This window comes from Callorhinchus milii, unplaced genomic scaffold, assembly GCF_018977255.1.
Source record: "Callorhinchus milii isolate IMCB2004 unplaced genomic scaffold, IMCB_Cmil_1.0 Scaffold16, whole genome shotgun sequence".
NCBI classification, from domain to species: Eukaryota; Metazoa; Chordata; class Chondrichthyes; order Chimaeriformes; family Callorhinchidae; genus Callorhinchus; species Callorhinchus milii.
In genome coordinates, this window is record NW_024704757.1 from 4,212,861 (window position 1) to 4,237,038 (window position 24,178).

Consider the following 24,178-nt stretch of genomic DNA (forward strand, 5'->3'; position numbering starts at 1 on the left):
AGATAAGCTTCAGGATAGGCAAATGGGTGGCAGGTGAAGTTTAATATAGGGAAATGTGAAGTGATTCACTTGGGTTGGGAGAATAAAGAAGCTGTCCATTCCCCTGAACGGTGGGAACCTGAGAGGGGAGAGGAGCAAAGGGATCTAGGGGTTCAGATTCACAGGACTCTGAAAGTAGCAATTCAGGTGGAGCAGGCCAGAAAGGATGTTGATAGAGGCCTGAGTTTTATGTCCAGAGGAATAGAGGAGGTGATGTTCCATTTTTGTAAATCATTGGTTAGACAACATTCGAAATACAGTGTAGTTCTGGTTGCCCCATCACAGGGAGAATGTGTGTTAGCCTGGTTCAATTGGTAGCACTCTTACCTCTCAGTCAAAAAGTTCCGGGTTCAAGCACAACATTGGGACTTGGAACTCATATACTCTAAGTTGGGACACCAATACAGTGCTGGGGGTGTCCTGGTTGGAGGAAACATCGTACGGATCGGACATTTAACCGAGGCCAATTGTTATTATTTTTTGAAATCCTCTTCATTCTTCCTGTTGCTATACAATGCAGCTCACTGAAATCCTGGCACCTGCAGCACTTGACCAATGGTCAGCAAAAAACAAATACAGTAAAACTTGCATAAGTCCTATCTTTATAAATCGTATAATCGCCTAAGTCAAACATGCCCCCGAGTCCCATTCAGTTTCCTATCAACACCACTTAGATTTCTTTGCACTAGTCATGTTAATCACCTCCTAAGTAGTAACGCTGCTCCCCTATCCTCCTGTATTCCCGCACTTATCAGCTGCATTCAATCGTGGGAATTGATGTCCTGACCCGGAAAGGCATAGAGTGGGTGTTCTGGAAGGATGAGATAAGATGGGCCAAGGGGCTTGATCCAAACCAATCTAGTGATGTTCTGAATAACAACAACATAACACACTGGTAGTCTATATGTGTATAGAGAGTGGCAGGACTTGGATTTTCAATACAGGGAAACCTGGATAAAATATATATGGACAGAAATGTGAGATAGGTGATGCTGAAATAGAATAGTTCTTAAATTGCTCATTTTAGTTATATTTACAAATAAAGTGAGCAGATTTGATGCGCTCTCCTACAGGAGAGGATGAAAATATTTCAGCAATATCTGGTCAATTTCACCTGCTTTTATGCAAGAACAAAATGCCTCAAAACAGTATGACAGAACACTGGGGGTTATAGTCCTTGGGAAATCCTCTTAAAGGACATATATAATTGGACCTGGTTATAACGAGCCATGTTACAGTATGGCCATCATCAGCCCTTCTGTCATGTTAAGACAAAATGGGTCTCCCAAGCATTTCCAGTCAGTGTTGTTAATCCCGGGAGGCCTTCTGTGCGTTTGCGCAGGAAGTTAGCCAGTTTGCACAGGAAGCTGGATGTTTACAGCACTTTGGTACACTGTGGCTCCACAGTGCAAACATAACAATGTAAGAATTTGCTGGCGAAAGAAGACCAAGGTCCATCTAGTTCGCCTTCCACCATCCGGGCAGTCGCTTGACATGTCATGTCCCAAACTGTATGCTGTATTCTGAGATATTATTTTCTCGCAGAAATCTATCTAATTTGTTCTTGAAACAATAACATTGTCTGCTTCCACTGTCTCCTTAGGGAGCCTGTTCTACTACTCACTCACTATGGAGTCCTGTAGCTCAGTGGTTAGAGCACTCGCCTTGCAAGCGAGACACCTGGGTTCAATTCCAGGCAGGGCAAAACCTTGGGCAAGTTTCCTTACTCGACACGCCTAATAATAATCCCTTAAAAAAACCAATAATAAATTGGTCATTTTCAATCCACGAATATTTGTGGGACACTGCTGTGCGCAATTGTCTGCCACATTTCGCCCACAAAATATACACTCTACAGTATATTCTGTAAAGAGCTTTGAGATGTCAACGTGATAAGGCGCTATGTCAAGTGCAAGGATTATTATATATTGGGGAGGAAAAAAAAGGGAAGAATAAAAATGAATAGAAGATGTGAGCAAGCCCAATATTCAGGAATACAGGCAGTAAAACAATTAATCTGGTCCCTGAATATGGTGGGGCAGTTAGAGCCAGCACTTGAGAAACGTGCATTATTGATGTCCAAATTTATGTTGTTTGGGGTTTGAATTAGAATGCACTGTAGGGCTGGATGGATATTTAAAGACCATTGAGTTCATTCTGCCTTTTCAGAAATACCAAAGATCCTTGAAGAGATCACAACTGTAGGGTCAACAGGGAGCCCAGGAAAACCATCAGAAAGAGAGCCTACACCAGGACCCACAACTAGCATCTTCTTGAAAACATCTGAGTTCTTACTCAACAGTAATGCCCTGGAGGTTAGTTATAATCTTTGTTGAGGAATGGTAAAGGAATTTGCATTTTTATAACTCATGCCTAAATATGTCAAAACGCTTCGCAATAATCCAGCCAGTTTGGCTCATCAGCAGGACTTGGAGGGGTAGACAAGTTATTGGAAGCAAAGATTCTTCCCAGTTGGCTCCGTTAATGTTACTAGTGAAAGCCATAATGGGTAGGTCGGTCCTAACTGAACAAACAGCGAGAAAGCTTGTAAGACAGTGCTCTCCAGCAGTACCCCAAAGCAAACTATGGGTGGTCCCTCTTTCCAACCAATACCTAATATTCTCCAGAATTAGTTAAATTGGGTGTGTTCTTCTGCACACTCTCTGTGTGTAATCTCATCCTGGATGTAAAAATTTACATTCTCAGACTCTAACCAGCTAAAACTGCCCAGCTTGCCTTTGAGAGCAGTGTCTGGTTAGCTTATTGCTGCTTGTCCAGATATCTGCTGGGGCTTTGGCTTGCAGGATTAACAGGAGCTGAGTGGGAGCATTCCCTGTCCCCAGTGACTTGGTTTCCCCCTCTAAATCGTATTGATGAGCTAGGCTTTATTATCAGCAGTATCCTGGAGCACTGATAACGCACCTAGGAGCATCGAACCATAGAAATTTCCATTACATATGAAGGACATTTGGCCCATTGTGTTGAGAAGACATTTGAAACAGGATTCATTTTACTGTACATTGTACAATGTATTTGTAAGCAAATGTGGCAACCCAATGCACTGAGCAACATCCTGCAAACAACCAATTTTATTTGGGGGAATTGTTTGACAGGACACCAGGAGAAACTTCCTTCTTGTTTCGAGTAGTGCCATAGAATCTTTAACGTATACCTGAATAGCCACACATAGGAGCTGAGTTCAACGTTTCATCCAAAGCACTGTGCTCTCTGACAATGCACCCACCCCTCTCTAACACAACAATGGAGTATCAACCTAAGCAGCAATAAGCTAACCAGACACCGCTCTCAATGGCAAGCTGAGCAGTTTTAGCTGGTTAAGTTCCAGCAAGTGTTTGGAGTATGATGGAAAGTGTAGCCTGCTTAGGTAGACTCAGTTCCATATCCCGACATGGAGCTTGAACACAAAAATGCCTGAATCAGGCAAGAATGCTAACAACTGAGCCAGGTTGAAGTGAATGATCAGTTTTTTTGGGGGGGATTACTGGAGCGAGAAAGCTTGCCAGACAGCAAAATCAATAGCAAGCTATGAGGTTTTAGCTGGTTAGACTCCAGTAGTTACCCCAACGCACACTCTGGGGTCCCCAAGCCTTAGCTCTTGCCAACAATACTTTCCGGAATTAGGTAAGCAGGATGCATCCCTCCAAGGAGAGAGTGCACATTCCATTCTTACAATCTATCTCTGGGATTTCCATGTGCAGGTTGGATGCATGGAAATCTCAGCTTGGTTTCTGCATGTGTCAGATACCTGGCTGACCAAAAAAGAATCAAATTCTTACAGTGATACAGCAAAGAAAGGAGCCATTTGGCCCAACTAGTCTGTGCATATTTTATACACCTCACCTCTTCTTAAAACATTGATGCACTTTTTTTTCTCTCACTATTAGTTTGTACCGAGAGCCATGTCACATGAGTTGCTGGACGCTGACGGCGGACCGAGCTATCAATATAACCTGCTTCTGGCTCAGTTCTACGTGCTGCGGCAGGAATTTGAAAAAGCTGAACATTGCCTGCAGGAAGCAGCCCGATTCAATCACCAGGTAAGTGAGGAGGTAACCTAGTAACCTAGGTAAAAATACATCGCAATAACTAGTCTAGAGGAGTGTAACTCTCATTTGCACTTATAATGGGAACTCTAATAGGTGGATAAACTTTTTCTGCTTCTCTGGTTCCTTCTGCTGCATGGAAAAAGACTTGTACCTACAAATCATTGAATTCCCTTTTAATAAAAATAAATCCAGGGAAGTGTCTCAGGGTGTAGAAAGTGGAAACATGACTGTCGATGGTGTGTTAATTTGTACGTGTCTGAGAAACTTAAAATTGATCTGCTCCACATAGGGAGCCAGTGGAGTCTGGCAAGGACTGGGGTGATGGGGGTGCAGAGTTTAGATCCTGTATTGAGCACTGTACTACACTTTATGATTTGTGGATCAATTCATCTGTTTTCATTTGTTTTGTTTTACCTGAAGCAATTTCTCTTATGACAGCCTCTGAGAGATTAAGACCATCAACAAAGACATTTCCCTTTGTATAAAACACATTATGTGTGAGTAGTGGATGGCTGAGTAAATTGTGACATTGATGTGAGACCACATAGTAATTCTCAGTATATAACCTTATAGCTTATCATCTGTTTTATCGTATTCGATACAATGAATTCCATAAACTTATTTTATTCTAGAATCCAGACATATGGGCTCTAATGGGACATGTACATTATTTGAGCCACAATTACACCAAGGCCAAGGAATTTTATGAGCGTACTTTATCTTATGCTAAAGATGCAATAGACATGCACACCACCTGCCTGAGACTCGGGGCCATTTACCTTGAAGAAAACAGGACTGATTCGGTAAGGACAATTAGTGATGACTCATTTCATAAAATAATAAGGAAGGATGGAAATGAATACAAGAAAATAATCTCATTGGAAAGCTGAAACTGTTTCCAGAATTTTCTTTTAAAATATGTTGAGGCATAGATGCAGGGAGCATCATGAATAAAATAATCAGCCTCAAGCAAAACTTGAAATTTAAAAATAAATTCCACTTATGATCCTTAAAAACTCGCTTTGCAAGCTTTGCAAGTGAGAGACCTGAGTTCAATTCCAGGCAGAGGGCGAAACCTTAGGCAAGTTTCCTTACTCCACACAGAGCCTAATAATAATCCCTCCAAAAACAAAAACAATAATAAATTGGTCATTTTCAATCCATGACTGTTTGTGGGACATTGCTGTGCGCAATTGGCTGCCGCGTTCGCCCACAAATATATAGTCAATTCACTTTACAGTGTGTTCTGTGAAGCGCTTTGGGACGTCCTCCTGACGTGAAAAGCGCTATATCAAATGCAAGGATTATTATTATTATTATTATATTATTAAACTCCATGAACACAAATCCTGGAACAGGTTTAGTATAGTTTTATTTTATTATCCCCTTCCCTTCCTGTCCTCTTCTTTTTATAACCCTCTGAGAGTTATTTTCCAGGTTGGGCAACCTGGTAAATAACATGATGAGTATCCTCCCACTCTGCCCTGCCTCCACTAGCCCCCGTTGTCTCCATACCTGCAGACTGACTAGGCCCCGCTGATTGCTCTGCCTCCAGTCTCGGCACGTGCGTTTTGGCTTTCCCCCAAAATGCCCCATCCCTGTCCTCTACCCTGCATCACTCCGGGGTCCAAATCCCTGATTTCCAGCGCCTTGGGATGTCCTCCCGACTTGAAAGGCACTATACAATGCAATGTGTTGTTTTGGCTTCTATGTTCCTGGGGAGAGAAACCAGTGAAGAATTTGGGAGTTTTCAAGGAAGTTAGTCCACCTGTCAATTGAGTTATTGACCATAAGAGAAGATAAATTAAGGCCCATCTTACAATTACAGCATCAGTTTATTTCTTAAATTAGCCCAGTATCCTTGCCTGTTAACCTGCTCCAGCTGTTGTTTGCCCTCTGTATAAAGAACTAGTTCCTGATGTTGTTGCTAAAGTTGGTCTTCACAGTTCTCGATTTGTGCCTTCTTGCACATCTTAAAAGTTCTGTCTATTTTCTTCATATTATGTACCTCAACAATCCTTTTATGTTGAAGGCAGAAGTCCCAGTTGAGCTCATTATTCATCATCACTCATCCCTCCAATATTGGGGATGAACCCTGATAGTCTCCTTTTTCCTGTTTCTATTTTTTAAAGTATTTACTGTAAAATATAAACCTTTCAGTGCTTGCTTGTGGTATGTTTTCAGTTTAAAAAAGCCAAATCCGCCTACCTCTTGGCCTGCAAGAGAACACCGTCCTGTTTGTCATGGCTAGGATTTGGGATAGCTTCCTATCGGGTAAGCCTATGGTGAACTCCCCACTCCCCTGCTCGGTGTTGTGTTCCGCCACTGTCAGGAATTCTGGGATGCTACCTTATGTGAGGGGCGCTATATAAATGCGAGTTGTTGTTGTGCAAGCTCCAGTTTGCAGGAGAAGCTGAAGGGTAAAAATTGCCCCAAATATATATCATATATAGAATGCTGACAGTTTGAAACCTGCCAAACCAATAGATTGTTGCTCTGATGGAGTAACCTGACATGATGTACACTGTACAGAGCCCTAAAGATTAAAAGGCTTTTCAAAAAAAAGTAAACACTTTTTAAAAGCCCAATTATAAGCACTGTCCTAAGTGAATAAATTAACAACCTCACAAGTGGATGCATTTGAAAGGATCACAAGTACAATTGGGATGCTTTGCTTTTTAACAGATTATGTTATACTTTGCCTAAAATATGTGTTTGTTCTGCACAATCCTCAAGCTTTCTGAACTGAGAGATGCTGAAGATGCTCTTGCTGAAGCAAATATTCTGTGTAACAGCAATTCAGAAGTCTGGGGCTACCTCACATTGGTGTGCTTAAAGGTAAGAACCAGGTGTTCTTGATATAAATGGAAATTATTTCACATTTTCAAAAGTAGTCATAAAAATATATTTTTACATTTTATTTAAATCTTGTGGACGCAGAAGCTCTCGGCAATGTGAGATATCTTTTTAATCTGTAATGCATAGTATAATTTTCAATTTTCTCTCCTCCCTCGACCTCACCCATATAAGCTCCCACTCAAATCGTAGCCACCGTCTTGATCTTGTCATCACCCATGGCCTTGATCACTGACAATGCCATCATCTCCTCCATCATCTCAGACCAATTACTCATCTCTCTTTCCTCCCTGCAAAACCCTCCATTATCTCCTTCTGCCCTGGAAAAAGCCCCCTTCCCCCCCCATCCCAATCAAACACCCTCTCATCCTCACATCTTCTCTCCCTCTAGCTCTCACCAACAGTCACATCCACAGGATTGCGCCGCTTCTGTTTGCAGGTGATATTGTGCTGCTGGTGGATTCACCTGGGGACCTTCTGTGCTGCAGCCGCCATCTTGAACACTGGGCCAAGTGATGGGACATGGTAGTAGGCGCCTCCAAGTGCAGAATCATGGTTCTGTTTCTCTGACACCAACTGGCTGCTCGCCTGGAAAGAAACCCCCGAAAGCTGACCTTATTTGATGTTGGCCAGGATTGTGTTTGTCAGGCCATATATCGAGGTTTTATCTTGGGCAAGTCCCCTCTTCACAAGGTGTCACTTAGCTTTATTTCTTGTGAAGGTGATCAGTCAAATTTATTTTATTTTTCATTATTTCAGACCGGAAGAAAACTGGAAGCAGAGCAATCTTACAAATATGCAATAAAGGTTTGTATAAATATTAAACTTACAAAAGGAGATAACTTTGCCAGGTTGCCAATGTTCTTCTAGTAATCCTACCGTGTATTCAAGGAAAAATTGGTAAATTTACCAACCTTAGTAGATGAGCACATTCTTAATCTATGTGATCTCCACTAGCTCCCCGTTCCACAAACGCCTACAAATTACTTCGTGCCCTAGCAACTCAGATCGAACCTGAAAACTTTCCTGTGTCTGTACCTATGCTTACCGTTCCTTTATCCCCGTTCAACGCTCCTTGACGCTCCTGCAAGAGAAGGGTGCTGGATAAATGCAAGTTGTTGATCTTATAATAGAACAATTTTTCCCATGTAGTTAGGGAGAAGCAGCTGAGTGCCACTCTGAAAGGAAGGGTTGATAATAATATTTCTTGCATTTTTGATATAGCGCCTCATCAGGTCTTTGAGATGTCTCAAAGAGCTTCACAGAATATACTGTAAAGTGAATTTGACTATATTTTGTGGGGGAAACGCGGCAGCCAATTGCGCACAGCAGTGTTGAATTTGATGAACTTGAGTTTACTCCGGCTGTCCCATTGTAGAAGACAATTTATGATTAGTATTTGAAGAGACCTGTTACCGGGCTGCCTCTTCCTCCCCGACCTCGTTTCACCCACAGAATGCACAGTCACCACACTTTACAGTATATTCTTTGAAGCGCTTTGAGACATCTCAACCACGTGATAAGGTGCTATATCCAGTTATTGAAATAAAAGTAAAGGTATTCATGCTGATGCCAAAGTATTTTGTTTCAAACAGTTAAACCTTCAAAATCAGCAGCTGCTTGATGAGATTCACCACTTCCAACAAATGACTGGCTTTGGAAACCCTGAATTCTGAAACCTCTGCGAGCGACCCTTCTCAGCCTTGGGCTGTGTTCTATCAGCATTGTTGGAGAGTCTTCAGGTTTCATTTTATTTCTAATTATTTTTATTATATCAACTTAAATGGCTTTCTCTCCAATATTAACAGTTGTTCAAGGTATAATCCAAATGTTAAGTAACATTATCCAATACCTAATTATATTATTGTTTCATGATATAAAAGCAGAATAAAAAATGTTTTTTTGAAAACTTTCTTGCTTACAATGTTTATGAAGCTCGATGTCATGGTGGACACCAACTTCTGCCGGGTCCTGATTGACAATAAATTGCATAGTGCTTGGTAGCAGTGAGTAAAGTAAACCAGAGGCTAGGTTGTATTAAGGGGGCAATATTGAGCTGAATTATTGGGGTAATCCTGCCACTTTATAAATCAGTGTTGCGACCGCATTTGGAATTCTGTGTGCAATTCTGGTCTCTGCAGTACGAAAAGGATATTGCAGCGATTGAGAGGAGTACAGAGGAGGGCAACCAAAATGATTGAGGGGATGGAGGGACTGGACTATGAGGAGCTATTAGGTAAACTGGGCATTTTCATGCTGGAGCAGGTTAAGGGGTGATATGATTATGGTCTTTAAGTTTCTAAGGGGACTAGATAATGTAGACCATGATAAGCTGTTTTATCTTGTACTGAACAGTAGAATCAGAGGACACGGCCTGCGATTGAAAGGGGGGAAACAGATCTACAGGAACACTACTTCAGTGAGCAGTGGGACATATGGGAGAGGCTCTCTAGGGAGACGGTGGAAGCAGAAATTGTTGATTCTTTCAAGAACAAATTAGATAGATTTGTTAGGAAAGAATCTCAGGATACAATATATAGTTTGGGACAGGACACGTACATGCGGCTGCCAGGTTGGTGGAAAGTGAACTAAATGGACCTTGGTCTTCTTTTGCCTAGCAAATGCTTATGTTCTTAGTTGTAAAATGTCTTAATGTCTTAATAAAAATAAAGTTGCTGGGAACATGCAGCAGGTCAGGCAGCATCTATGGAGAGAGGAAAATCAGTTAACGTTTCAGGTCAGGCTCATTTTCCTCGCACCATAGATGCTGCCTGACCCGCTGTGTGTTCCCAGTGACTTTTTTATTTAAAATTTCCAGCTTCTACAGTATTTTGTTTTTTTGTTCATGTCCTTAATCTCTTGTCAATAAACTTTTACTTTGTTTGAGCCAAAATCTGTGACTGGGCTCTTCACTTTGGCGCCTGATTGGGTGATTGTGGGGCATGAACGGAGCAGGGAACGGGCGCGGGTTCCAGTCTCATCACATTTAAATTGCCACGGTAATCCTTGACGCAACACTAAATGTCGACCGCAATCTGTGACCAGACACTGAATTCGGGGTACAACCCTGGTCCCTGTGAACTCCAGCCCGGTCTCTGTGAGAAGCAAATCTCATCTCATTGAGCTAGAGTCTCAGTGAGGTGCAAAGTTGTTCTCAAGAGGTACCAGATGGGTCTGAGTAAAATACAACGTGAGTGAGGTCCAAATCTCATCCTGGTCTCAGCAAGGTACAAGATTCATCACAATGAGCTACCAGCTTCATCTCCATGAGGTACATCATTGGTCTGAGTTTGGTCTTAGAGTGGAACAACCTCGGTCTTGTCACGGATTCCCAATCCCAATCCCTGAGTGACTGGAGTTAGGGTTTAGGAGTCTGGAGGACAAAACCAATATCACATTTATATTAACGAGAGAGAGACACACACACCCAGACAGAGACACACAACCAGAGAGACACCCAGACAGAGACACACACCCAGAGAGACACCCAGACAGAGACACACAACCAGAGAGACACCCAGACAGAGACACACACCCAGAGAGACACCCAGACAGAGACACACACCCAGAGAGACACCCAGACAGAGACACACACCCAGAGAGACACCCAGACAGAGACACACACCCAGAGAGACACCCAGACAGAGACACACAGCCAGACAGAGACACACACACCCAGACAGACACACACCCAGAGACACACCCAGACAGAGACACACAACCAGAGACACACACCCAGAGACACACCCAGACAGACAGACACCCAGACAGACACACACCCAGAGACACACACCCAGACAGACACCCAGACAGACACCCAGAGAGAGACACCCAGACAGAGACAGACAAAGAGAGAGACACACACACGTATCAGCACCTACTCTGACTGCACTGCGGCTGCGCGCGCGCGCGCGGGGGGGGGGCGCATGCGTAGTGCTTTCAATCGGGAAGGCCGGCGCGATGGCGTCACCGAGCGCCTCGGCGCCATTTTGAGGCGGGAAATTTGTACGTCACAGCGCGACCGACAGAGAGAGAAAGAGAGAGAGAGACTGAGAGGAGCGGAGGGGGTGGGGGTCGGTCGGCCTCTGGGGGTACAGACGGTGCGATAAACAGGGAGGTGAGGGTGACGGGGTGAGAGTCAGGGGGACTTGGCCATCTCGGTGTCCGGGCGGGTGTGAACCCATCGCTGCGCTCTCAAGAGACTCCAAACCGGATAGTAATAATGGTAGTAATAATAGTAATAATCCTTTTGCATTTGACACCGCGGCCTCATCACGTCTTCGAGACCGACCCCGAGCCCTCCCCGGGGACACGCCGCGAAAGTGCAGTGACTGCATACTTTGCGGGGGCGAAGCGCGGCAGCGGCACCGCGAACCCCCGCGGGATTGAGTGACCGCATTTTTTTTTAAAAAAAAGGATTATTACCCCCCACCCCCCACCCCCCCCACACCCCGGAAACACGATCCGCCAATCGACTCACGACCGGGTTCCTGCTTACTGCTGGTTAAACAGGCGTGTGTGTGCGTGCGTGCGGCGTAAGGGAACTTGTCCGATATTTCCCCCCCCCCCCGTCCGGGAATACAACTGAGTATTACACCCACACCGAGAAATCCCCACGTATTGGAATGGGACGCTCACTCTCTCCCTGGAGGGACACATCCTACTTTTCTAATTCCGGGGAGTATCGGGCGCAGGTTGGCCAGAGCCCAGGCTTGGGCACCCCAGTGTGTGGGTTAGGGAAAGTGCTGGAATCTAACCAGCTAACAGCATAATACTTGATACAGCGCCTTATCACGTTTTGGAGAGAACACTGTCTGACAAGCTTTCCCGCTGGTTCTCCAGCTAGGACCACTGTGCCCTTTAGGGCTTTGGCTTGCGGAGATATCAGGAGCTGAGTTGGAAGCATCTCTGCTCCCAGTGACTGGTCTGCCTTTCAAGATCCTGCCGATGAGTCAGACTGGGCTGTCGTTAGCAGTGCCCTGGGGTACTGTGGACCCGCCTGGCTCAGGAACCAGACTGCAGACCGCCACAGAGAATTGACCCGGTTCTGATATTCTGTTTCCAAACATGTGGACCTGTTCTGCTCCAAGGAAACCCCTCTTACCTCCCCCCCCCCACTCACACAGGGATAAAGAGTAAAGACTGGAAAAATACATTTCAATATTCTGCTGCGAGTGCTAAGAGATGACTAGGGAAAGGGAGACTTCAGGGTGGTAATAGAGTGGTGATCAAGGATGGGATAGTTGCGAAAAGGGAATTGGGAGTAAGATATTGGTTGGAAGGGGGTAGGATTAAAAAAAAATGATGGTTGTAAAATATATATGAACAGTGAGGTGAACAAGAGGTCAAAAAAGAGATACAGTTGGAGTGGACAAAGCACATTGTAGAGAGAGAAAGGATTACGGGACTGATAGTCAGTGGAACAAGTGGGCAGGGAGGTGCTTGAATGTGAGAGTAGAATTTGTTTTGTAAGAAGGTATGAGATCATCTGCTAATATGTGCTAAGTGGCTTTTTATATTTGATTAACCTATAAGATTAATATAAGGCTGGAGTTGAACAAAGTGTTGTTTTAGTTTTTGTTACCCAAACGAGTATGTGTCATATATTCATATCGCAAATATTCATATACCTTCTATTCATGTATTGAAAGGTTTGAGAGCTGTACGAATTGCGAAAAATATACTGGTGCTCCTGACAATTCAAACTCAACAAGAGAAAAGTCTGGCTGTGAGGACCTGACAGTGCTATGACTTGCAAAGGTAAGGCAGAAATTGGAAGGAAAATATGAGCAGTTTAGAGTTTACAATGCTGTTATACAACAGTCAATCAAGTACAAATGTATGAACAGGAGAACATTGTTACAATGCGGTTGTTGAGATCAACAAAATAGTTACCTGTGGTATAAGTGAGGATCCTAAACAAGCACCGCCAGTCAGGGCTTCTGGGTTCCTAACATCACCAGTGACACCACTGTACATGTTTGCAGAAACCCAGCCGGTAGCTTTCCCTGCTCGTGATGCAAAACTGAACCGACTAACATCTACATTCCAATCCATCATCTGCTCCCTTCACCCCACCCCCACACTGTTCTTGGCTATCCAACGTTCTCTCCTCACTTAACTGCTACCTGAAATCATCGACCTCATCCTCTCCACTGACACTGAACTGAGACTGCCCTAGTCAATAATATTAATAATAATTGTTGCATTTGATATAGCGCCTTATCACATCGTTGCGACATCTCTGAGCGCTTCACAGGATATATGGTAATAATAATAATAATAATCCTTGCATTTGATATAGCGCTTTTCACGTCAGGAGGACGTCCCAAAGCGCTTCACAGAACACACTGTAAAGTGGATTGAGTATGTATTCTGTGGGCAAAACGCGGCAGCCAATTGCGCACAGCAGTGTCCCACAATTTTAATGCACGAAAGAATAAAACACATGAAATAGTAAAACTTTAAAAGGAATAGAGGGAGCTGAGAGACCAAAGAGTAAATGTACACAAATGTTTAAATGTAGGAGTGCAATATGACAAAGTTGTAAATAAAATTGTTCATGGAATCCCATGTTTGATAAATAAGAGAATAGAAAAATTAAAAGTGGTAATGCTAAACCCGTTTAAATCATTAAATATGCCGCAGGGAGATTATTGTGCCCAGTTTTGGTGACCCTGCTATAGGAAGGAAATTTTGAGGCTTGAGATGACAGCTTTTCAAAGTCACCAATGATATTCTCTCCAACTGCGACCAGAGCCCCATTTAACTCCTTTTTCTCCTTTGTTTCTGCAGCCTTTGACACTGCCGACCATTCTGTCCTTCACTATTTCTTCACTGTTCCTCCTTCACAGTTCTGTCCTTTCCTGGTTTCCTCTTACCAATTTATGTCTTCTGTGAATTTCTGGATAACTGGATTGATAGATGCAGGAAACCTTTTAAAGGCAATTTTAAATTAGATGTCATTGCAAAGTATGTTTACTGTAAATATTTGGGATTATTTTTACTTGTGTCAAATATTTAAATTATTTCCAGTTAAATTATTATATGTATTGTCTAATGGGAATTCTAGTTTTTGTTGGTGAGTTTTACCATCTTTTAAATTTGAATTTTCAGAGTCTCTGTGGCAGCGTCCGTATGTGAATATCTTCAAGCACTTCAAGGTGGAAGAATGGAAGAAATCAACAAAAGAAGGGGATGTAATGAGTTTTATGGTACTGTCTAAACCATATCTATTTTTACTATTTTGTTTTCCCCCTCCTTCAACTGTTTCAGGTTCTATGCATTGTTCTTGGCTGTTCCTGTGGTGAATAAACTACCTGACCTCTACAATGTGATGTAACTACCAAAACATCCTAGTGAGACTAGCTCTCTAATTGATTTTGCCTTGAGGTAATGTACTTGGCCTCTCTGTAATTTCCAGCTAATGGCATAACTGAGATTAGAGAATTTGAGTGGGAGGTAAATCATAGCTGAAGTTCATATCTTATTGCTCCATGGCAATGTCAGTCTGGTGGTGCTAAATCGGACAAAATGCCCTGCCCCAATTCATTTGTTTTCTTACCTGTTAAATATGACGGTTAATTGGGATAACAATCCAAGTTAATCCGGGCAAAATACCACAACATTTTGTATACAGTACTGTATATGAAAAGAATGGGCCACCACCATAGCTTTAATATGTATAGGTTAACCATGGTACTGAAAAGTTGCCTTAATGTTACCAGACAGTACTTGTGTATTTCTTTTGTGTAAATCGTATAAAATTTACTTATACATAACTTTATAAAATTATATGATGATAATAATCCTTGCATTTGATATAGCACCTTATCACGTCTTCTCGACATCTCAAAGCGCTTCACAGAATATACTGTATTGTGAATTGACTATGTGTTTTGTGGGTGAAACGACTTATGATATATGACTTATGCAAGTTTCACATAACTCATACTTTGCATAAGCCATATTAAATGTATGGTCTCAACTGATGCGACTTGTGTGAGGTTTACAGACGCAGTGGACGAATGACCTTCTGTGGTGCTTAACGGTTAATTATAATGTCTATTATTGTATTTATCCATGGATTTTGAAGGACAGAACCTTGAAGGCCACAGTTTACCGTATCCGAGGAGCTATCCCTGCTGGTAACTATATTCAGCTACCGAAAACTACCACTCAATCGCTTGGACTGACTGGCCGTTACCTTTACCTCCTCTTCAAACCAGTTGCCTCCAAGTACTTTGTAGTTCACTTTGATGCAGTCACTGAGGTATGTTATGTTAATAATAATAAGCCTTGTATTTGATAGAGCGCCTTAGCTTTACGGAATATATTGTAAAGTGGATTGATTGCGTATTTTGTGGTCAAAACACAGTAACCAATTGTGGCCATCCAGGCGTTGACATTTTATTCGCATTTGCACCAATATTTTGTTTGTTATATGCACAGAATGATGCGGGATAGCTTCTGAAGAGTCTTAGCAGTGGAAACCATTTATACTGCATTCTTTACTGGGATCAACGACTTATTAACTAAACTACAGAATTGCTGCAATGCACTACAGTAACTCATTTGTAGCTTTAGTACTAATGCTTTGTTAGATGTTTTGGGAATAAGATTGTATTTGGAGAGGCAATGATGAAAATGTTCTGTTCCTGTGAAAAGCTTTGATTGAAGAATTTGCGTAAATTGTTAAAAAGTGCATCTTTTGTCCCCAGGATAGCCAAGTCATTCGCATTTCATTCTCCAACCTCTTCAAAGAATTCAAGTCCACAGCCACATGGCTCCAGTTCCCCTTTATTTGTGGTGCAGCCAAGGGATTTGTATATAATAGCACTGCAAAAACTGCAAAGGAAGGTATGCTACAGAAAGTTTCCAGTGAACCTTTGTTCAAGTTCCATCCCTACCCCTCCTTACCTCCCAGCTCCACTCCTTGCCCCTCTATTAACAGACATCGTCAACCTCCCTCTGTCCACTGGCATTGTTTCCATCCCCTTAGAAACAGCCGTCATTACCCCCACCCTCAAAAAATACTTCTCTATGTCCCATCTCCAACCTCACTTTTCTTTCCAAGGTACTGGAACAAGATGTTGCTTCACAGCTTCGCTCCTTCCTCTTCTGCCACTTCCTGTATGAACCCTCCCAATCGGGTTTCCATGCTGCCCGCAGTACAGAGACAGTCTTCGTCAAAGTTACGAATGACATTTTGTCCACCTGTGACCAGGCTCCCTCTGTCTCCTCGTCCTTCACAATCTATGTTGCTTTAGGCATTGTTGACCACTCTCCTCTTTCTGGTTGTCCTGTTAGTATATTATTTTCTCTTTTCACGTCTTAGACTTGGTGGGCCCTGCTCCTGTTGGTGTGCCATGGATATGCCTAATGATGGATCTTCAGTACATCCTCTCAGTTTACCTTAATCGGCGATACAGCCACCTTAAGAACATCAAACTCTGCTCAAACATGCTTGTTAAGAATATCTTTACCAGTGACATAATATTTGAGCCAAGTAAGTGATGACATTTTTACAGGCTCTTAGGTTTGTGAACTACATGTTGATAGAATATTGCTGTGTCACAAAAAATAATAATGATCCTTGCAATGGATGTAGCGATATATCACATCAATAAGTCTCAGAGTGCCTCAAAATGTTTTCTGTGAAGTGGTGATTGTATGGTAACCTAATAACATATTACAGTCCTGATATCCTTTTCCCTTTGTGAGCAATTCTACCACATGTTTTGTATGGGCGATAAAGTGGAGCTTAACTCAATTGACATTTGTGAATCTACATAAATCGCAAAGGCACCACATTGTAGCAAATTAAGCTAGAATTCTAGTTTCTGCCCTGCTTCAGTGGAGTGAGATATTTGGGGGATCGTCCAGATGTCACCCATCATCATGCTATCACCGGGGAGGAGGAGTCTCCTTGGAGCTGAGCTACAAGGACAGAAAACTTCAGCAGTATCCCAACACACACTCGGGTCCATAATAGCTTAGCTGAACAGGCAGGAAATTTAACTTCTTTACTCCTCTCATTAATCAGCTGGGTGTAAAATATGTGTTAAATGCTACAGCAAACCTGCACCTTGTCAGGCTTTGACCTATCAAATTATTTACCTGCACTTTCTAGGTGTGACTGTCTCCAAAGCAAAACGGGAAGGGTTGGTTCTTCAAGATGTGTGTCCAATTCCACGAGAAATGGCTTTCCTTGCGCCTAAAGGCGAAAATTGGCATGATATATACGATTATATCAGGTTAGCAAAATCGCGTGACAATAGATAACACTGGTTATACATTCTTTTTATAATGAGTGGATCTGTCTCTACTAGTACAAGATTCTTTAATCAAGAAATTATTTTAATTGTTTCTAATTGTGGGAGTGATAAGAGTACGGAATGAACATCTGGCCTATAAAACAGCGTAACACTATTCTGAAACAAAAAATTAACTTACAACAACCTGCATTTATATAACGACCTTCGCATAGAATAATGCCTCTGAGCACTGAGTTAATTTAGTTTCCTAGGTTAATTATTTATAATTTTTTGTATTTATATTGTAATTTAGCCACCTTGATGGCATCAACCTATCTAGCTTCAGTCGCCCACCTTAAATTGTGAAATGCAATTGTACTTAACTTTGAGTAGCTCTCCATTAATAGTTTAATTTTCTGATGCAAATGGCAGTAGTGTTCCACAAGATCTATTGCCTCCGGTTGTATTCAAATTAATTTGTTTCCAGCTGTTTTTGCAAGACTTTGCATTGCACTTTGAATGCAGGTTCAAATTGATCTGTTTGTACCCAGGTTTCCTTCAAGTGGAGCTAAGATGCCATTTGATTCCATTCAAAAGGGACAGTGCAGCCCAAGTGGAAAAGGTTAGTAATATACAACAACAACTTGCATTTATATAGCGCCCTTCATGCCGGACGGCGTCTTGGAGCGCTTTGCTAAAGCACCTAGCTTTAACTTTTTTTAAAAATCCTAAAATGTAAGCTGTGTTTTGAATACATTCTGTTTTGGTTTTGTAATTTCAATGTAATTTTAAAGATGAATTGTTATCTCAGAAACTCCATTCAACCCCTGGCATTGGAAAGTGTTTGTGGTCTTAGTCTTCTGCCTCCAAAACAAAATTGGGAATGGTTGATAACAATCCAGCATTAAATACTTTGACCAAAGTCGATCCTGTAGCCCTTTTCCCTGGAAAGCTAAAATGCCATAGTAAGTCCATCACATCTACTGTGCACTACCTGGAATGGTGTCAAACTTCAGGTAATAATAATCCTTAAATTTAGTATAATGCCTTTTACATCTCAAAGTGCTTCACAGGCAGGATATACTGTAAAGTGGAGTGACTGTTGTGAAGGTATACAATTTCTCCATAGAAATGTCCGACTTTACTAAACAGCTATAAAGTGAATGACCAAGTTTATTTGGGGGGATTGTTGGCCAGGACACTTCTCTTCTCACTTCCTCCCTCACCGCTTCCAAGGCATGTCTCAAAATGTGCCACTTTCGGTCACTTTTCCTCTCTCCAATACCTTTGAATCCCGCCCCCAGTTTGGCTGCCCGTCATGCACTGACTGTGAAATGCTTTGAGACGTCCTCCTGAGTGAAAGGCGTTATGTAAATATAAATTGTATTGGTTAGTGCCATGGGATCTTTAATGTCCATCTGAACAAGTAGTCAGGACCTCGGTTAAATACCCATCCAAAGGGTGGCACCTTCAGCAATACCGCATGGCCCCAGCACTACACTGAAATGTCAGCCTGGGTAATACAAGTTCAAAGTCCGCTGTGGGCCCAAATCCTTCTGACTGATGTGAGATTGCAACCAACTCAACAGTTACTCTCTCACATCAAAGTCAGAAGGTTGTGGGCCCACATTGGTCTCAATCCATGACAGTTTGTGGGGCATTGCTGTTTGCAATTGGCTGCTGGGTTTCACCCACAAACTATACAGTCAATTCATTTTACAATATGTTCTGTGAAGCGCTTTAAGATGTCCTGAAGATGTGATAAGATGCTATATCAAATGCAAGGATTATTCTTAAAATTGAACCAGGCTGGCGCAAAGAACATGTAGCTACATTCTTTGGAGCTGCAAAATAGAAGCTTTGATCAGATTTAAGCGGTGTTGCTTTCCACTAAATGTCCGACTGTCAATAGTGGGGCAGGAAGTGCGAGGGACCTGAAGCAGGCCGGTGTCTGCCGAGGGTAAGAAGTGAACAGGCTGATATGAGGTTAGGAGATCGGAAAGATAGGGGAAAGCAAGACCTTGGAGGGCTTTGAAAGTGAGAACGGGGAGTTTATACTCAAATCTCTGAGGGATGGAGAGCTAGTGAAGGGGCTATACAAGTGTAATTTGTTGGTTGTTGATTCTATTACTACAAAAATATATAGTTTCTTAATTTGAACCAATGCTTCAGTTGTTTTGAATTGGGTAATTAGCTTTCTAGCAGTTGCTTGTTCCTAGAAAAGATCAATCACAATTCATCAAAACTATTTATTAATAATAATAAAAAAATAATAATGATGATCCTTGCATTTGATGTAGTGCTTTATCACGTTGTTGAATCGTCAGGATACAGGATATACTGTAAAGAGGGGTGACTGTGTGCTTTGTGCGTGAACAGTTAATAGTGTCATTTACAATTTGAGCCTGTGATAGATACACCTGTAATGTACTTTCTTCTGGAATTTTAGGTCTTCCAACAAATCGCAGTCCAGTTAGAACAAATCCATGCACATTGAGTGTTAGCAAGACAGTTCAAGACCGTGTTTCCCTCATCCAGCAGATTACCAGTCCAGAAGCAGTGAGTACCTGCCATAAATAGCAGATTAATAATAAACTAAGACATCAAACATACAAAAATTCTCAAAACAGACTAGTAAAAACCAAATACAGACCTATACAATTTGGTGTATCCAAAATGCTGAGTTGCACTGTTAGTTGGCATACAATCTACTTAACCAACCCAGGAAACAACAATAGATTACATGTGTTTAGCGCGTTGAGACGTGGAGCCTGCTGAGTGGAGGGAGTGGACAGGTTGATATGGGGTTAGCAGGTCACAGAGGTAGGAAGGGGAGAGACTAGAGGGCTTTGAAAGTGAGGGGGGATGGAGAGCCAATGGAGCCTGGCGAGGGTGGGCATGATATAATCACGGAGCCAGTGCAGGAGAGGACACAAGCTGCAGAGGTCTGGATGATCTGTAGTTTGTGGAGGGAAGAGTTGGGAAGGCCAAGAAGCAGGGAGTTGGCGTAGTTGAGTCTAGATGTAATGAAAGCATGGATGAGGGTCTCAGTGGCCTGGAGGGAGAGGCAATGGAGGAGCCGGGTGATGTGAAGGTGGGGTAAGTGCTGAGCGGGTCATGGCACAGATGTGGGGTATGAAAGGGCAGTTGAGCGTCAAACAAGACGCCAAGGTTCCAGACTGGCTCAGTGAGGTGTAGTGTGCATCCATGGATGGTGATGCTGCCAGTGCCTGAGATGTGGAGACGCTGACAGGAGCCATTCAGGAGGGCTTCATTCTTGTTGAGAAAGTTAGCTCGTTTCCAGGACCTGATGTCTGACAGACGTTCCGTCAGCACAACAGTGGTCCTTGAGTCGAGAGTGGAGGCAGAGAGGTACAGTTGGGTCTCATCTGCATACATGTGGAAGTTGGCTCCATGTCAGCGGATGATGTCACCAAGAGGGAGCATATAGATATTGAAAAGGAGGGGACCAAGGACAGAGCCCTGAAGAATGCTGCTTGAATTACCCATGCGCAGTGATGATTGTTGATTAAACTGGATTTTATGACTTATACAATTTGCCTGCAAATCGGATTTCACTTAAGTCATATTACGGTCCCGACTGATACGACCTATGTGAGCTTTACTCTATTAAGAATTGTTCAGTCTCTCTAAATTACACTCTCTTGTGCCCCAAATTTCCTGGGGAAAAATCCTTCAGAGTAACTAACATCTTCACATTTTAGAGGTGTTAATATATTTCTTCCTATTAGGCATTTTATAGATCTAAAAGACGCCCTCTGGTGACAAAAAATATCCCAGAAATACACTTTCAAGAGACTGTGCCAAAGTTCTCTCCTTATAAAGGCGAAAGGTTTGAAGATTGGAAGGAAAATGACCAGGAAGCACCTGCAGCAAAGAGCGATAGGATTGTAAAAGTGATTCCAAGGGAAGATGGTGGGATTCATGTGTTTGCACATCGAGGAGTTGGCATTGCAGTCCATAAACACAGCAGTGACGAGGTGAGGTGAGCTATAATATGCAGCCCTGATGGTGTAGTGGATAGAGCTGCAGGTTGTGGACCAAGAGCTCGCTGGTTGGAATCCCAACCCATGCTACGTCTTCTGGGTTGAATACATTCATCTATTGGAACCATCGTGCAATGGGAAGGAATGTGTCCGATTTGTGGGCAGGAAAATGGTGGCAATGCTCTTACGCATTTCACGCTGAGCTGTGTTTCTCACCACGAAGCTTGCAGGGAGTTGCTGGTACCTGTGGGCTCAAACCTGCAATTATTGGATGACAAATGGCCAACTCGTGACTATTCTCTTCTCCGTGTATTATGAATGGGAACTCTGCCCATTCATGTCATGACTGGAGCACAGCCTTGTGGCTACAAGAGCAGTGCTGTACCCTGTCACATCTATTTTTAACACTTATATAGATTTATTGTGCTTGAGAAACTTCTAACCAAGACGGAGGGTTCCACATACGTAGGCCACCTATAAATGGAAAGTTCCCTATGTCTGAAATTGAATGCCTACTCCTTTAAGGGATACATCCCAGAGAGTATTCAGTGCAGGTTGGTGAGAGCCAAGGTATGGAGACCCAAAGTGTTTGTTGGGTACTGGAGTTTAACCAGCTAAAGACACATACCACTGTTTGGTAGGTTTCCCGATGCTTGTCCAACTTGCACTCCCTACTTGTTAGGGTTTTGGCTTGCAGGGTTAATGAGGAGCCAAATGGTGCATCCCAGCTACAAGTCCTGCTGTCATGCCAAGCTGACTGGTCTGTTATCAGCAATGCCATGAAGTGTACTGCGGACCTGCCTGGCTTGTGGACCAATCCACTTAGATCGCCACAAAGTGTTGGCTCAACTCCACCATTCTATTAACAAGCATATCGTCTAGTTGTCAGCTTAGTCCCAACAGACCGTGCGTGCTTACCTGCTCCTACACTCCAGAACATTCCTACCGATTTGAAAGGCTTTTGTACCAATATAAATTGTAGGGATCATTTAAAGGATTGCTCTAATAATAGTAATCCTTGCATTTGGTAGGACGCCTTTCATGTTGGGAGAGATTGTTAAAATTTATTTTTAAGCAATAAACAGCATCTCGTCACTGTCCAGTGCCGACGTGAAAGGCTGTATAAAAGCAATTTGTTGTTATTGCTTACTGTTTTGATTTCTGTGTTATTTGAATGATATTTATTTTTCCTGTAGCAGTAATTCTAATCTTTGTCAGTTCCACCAGTTTGAGATTGCTGTGAATGGTCTCTGTCTTGGTTCCTCTAGCTACCACTGTGTTTAATCTGTGTGGAGCTTTGTTCTGTGTGAAACTTTGTCATCCAAGTCTGTATTCGTCTTTTAGAGCAGTATCTAATTTTCCCAGCATTCTAATGTAAGTGGAACTGTAGAATTTCCAGTGCTCTGGTTGATTGGTATTTCATTAACTTTGCATTTCCTGTAAGTAAATGCTTAAATTATCCTGGGTGATGTATTTCAGGGGTGAATTGTTTGAAGATATTAATATTTTCATATTTATTTGTAAATCGTCTGAAGATATTTATATATTTTGAAGATAAGTTCTGAATATTATTTTTATTTAATATTTTTAAGGGACTGCAGCCTGATCCAATATTAAAATTGAAGAAAATTATTGGATTTGGAGGAAGCACTTTGAAATATGTAAGTGTGTACTGAACCTTTGTAACGCTGTAAAATTCGCACAAGTCTGATCTGAAAAATATTATCACCTAAGTTGTAAAACTACCCAAGTCCTGTTCATTAAACTATTAAATCCACTTAATAATAATAATCCTTGCATTTGATATAGCGCTTTTCACGTCGGGAGGACGTCCCAAAGCGCTTCACAGAAGACACTGTAAAGTGAATTGACTGTATATTTGTGGGCGAACGCGGCAGCCAATTGCGCACAGCAATGTCCCACAAACAGTCGTAGATTGAAAATGACCAATTTATTATTGTTTTTTTTTGGAGGGATTATTATTAGGCTCTGTGTGGAGTAAGGAAACTTGCCCAAGGTTTCGCCCTCTGCCTGGAATTGAACTCAGGTCTCTCGCTTGCAAAGCGAGTGCTCTAACCACTGAGCTACAGGACTCCACAAGACTTACAATAGTTGTGTTAATAATTGTGCAAATCGCAAAACTTACTTGCTTTCGGGTCAAAACTTTGTTTCTTGCGCCTGCCGCAATTGGAACACCACACATTTGCAGCCCAACGCTTTCTGCACCCTCCCTCCCGGGAACTAACATCAACCTCATCACACATGTTATGTGTTAGTCATATAAAATCTGCCTCATATATACATAACATAAGTCATACATGATACTACTTATGCAATTTTGGCATAACTCTTCCTTTTCACAAGTCATATTAAATGTATGGTCCCAACTGATACGACTTATGTGAGATTTATTTTAACGTGAAATCTTTGTCTTGGTTGCTTCCTTTCTATATTGCTTTCATTTTTATCTACATAAAGATAAACTTATAAAAGATAAACTCAAGATGACTCATGTGAAGAGATTGTTTCCTTTTATCAATAGGTAATACATTACTGCTTTCTAATTTATAATAATAACCTGGCTAATAACTTGAGGAAAATCTAGAAATATAAACATTTCCTTTCTGCTCTTCTATTACGTAGACTATATAAGCTCTAACGATTCCAACTGTAGTGATTGTAAAAAAAAATTATATTTTTAAGGCTGTATGGACCAAGTCTGGATCAACTGTGGTCTACCCATGTCATGCCATAGTTGTGGCAATGGAAATTGAGACAGGACGCCAGAAATTTTTCATTGGACACACTGACCGGGTAACTTTTTTTTGATCTTTCTAGTCCTGTTGTCAAAAACATCAAAGAGAGTTAGTTACTCAACTCAGAAGTTCTGACTATTATCGTTCTTGACGGTTGATAGGACGTGTATCAGAGAATCTAAACATAGACAATCTAG

At 42.1% G+C, this 24,178-nt stretch overlaps 2 protein-coding genes across 7 annotated transcripts in view; both read left to right on the forward strand.

Moving 5' to 3' along the window:
- cfap70 (cilia and flagella associated protein 70) overlaps positions 1 to 9,292 on the forward strand; it is a 43,309-nt gene extending 34,017 nt beyond the window's left edge. For both annotated transcript variants that reach the window (XM_042341234.1, XM_042341235.1), the window contains 7 exons: positions 2,209 to 2,354; positions 3,945 to 4,097; positions 4,739 to 4,909; positions 6,291 to 6,380; positions 6,843 to 6,944; positions 7,722 to 7,769; positions 8,558 to 9,292. In XM_042341234.1, coding sequence (XP_042197168.1) covers positions 2,209 to 2,354; positions 3,945 to 4,097; positions 4,739 to 4,909; positions 6,291 to 6,380; positions 6,843 to 6,944; positions 7,722 to 7,769; positions 8,558 to 8,638 — 791 coding nt within the window. In that variant the 3' untranslated portion in view covers positions 8,639 to 9,292. The remainder of the gene's footprint in view (positions 1 to 2,208; positions 2,355 to 3,944; positions 4,098 to 4,738; positions 4,910 to 6,290; positions 6,381 to 6,842; positions 6,945 to 7,721; positions 7,770 to 8,557) is intronic.
- Positions 9,293 to 11,017: 1,725 nt separating this feature from the next.
- Positions 11,018 to 24,178, forward strand: part of wdr90 (WD repeat domain 90) — a 42,582-nt gene continuing 29,421 nt past the window's right edge. For 2 of the 5 annotated variants that reach the window (XM_007903481.2, XM_042340961.1), the window contains exons 1-12: positions 11,018 to 11,079; positions 12,614 to 12,722; positions 14,079 to 14,176; positions 15,058 to 15,234; positions 15,683 to 15,821; positions 16,300 to 16,470; positions 17,095 to 17,218; positions 17,770 to 17,840; positions 19,668 to 19,777; positions 20,971 to 21,219; positions 22,818 to 22,886; positions 23,929 to 24,039. In XM_007903481.2, the coding sequence (XP_007901672.2) occupies positions 12,710 to 12,722; positions 14,079 to 14,176; positions 15,058 to 15,234; positions 15,683 to 15,821; positions 16,300 to 16,470; positions 17,095 to 17,218; positions 17,770 to 17,840; positions 19,668 to 19,777; positions 20,971 to 21,219; positions 22,818 to 22,886; positions 23,929 to 24,039 (1,332 nt within the window). In that variant the 5' untranslated portion in view covers positions 11,018 to 11,079; positions 12,614 to 12,709. Of the gene's footprint in view, positions 11,188 to 12,106; positions 12,439 to 12,613; positions 12,723 to 14,078; positions 14,177 to 15,057; positions 15,235 to 15,682; positions 15,822 to 16,299; positions 16,471 to 17,094; positions 17,219 to 17,769; positions 17,841 to 19,667; positions 19,778 to 20,970; positions 21,220 to 22,817; positions 22,887 to 23,928; positions 24,040 to 24,178 lie in introns of those variants that run through there. The other 3 variants (XM_007903482.2, XM_007903484.2, XM_007903483.2) reach the window with 3 other exon arrangements.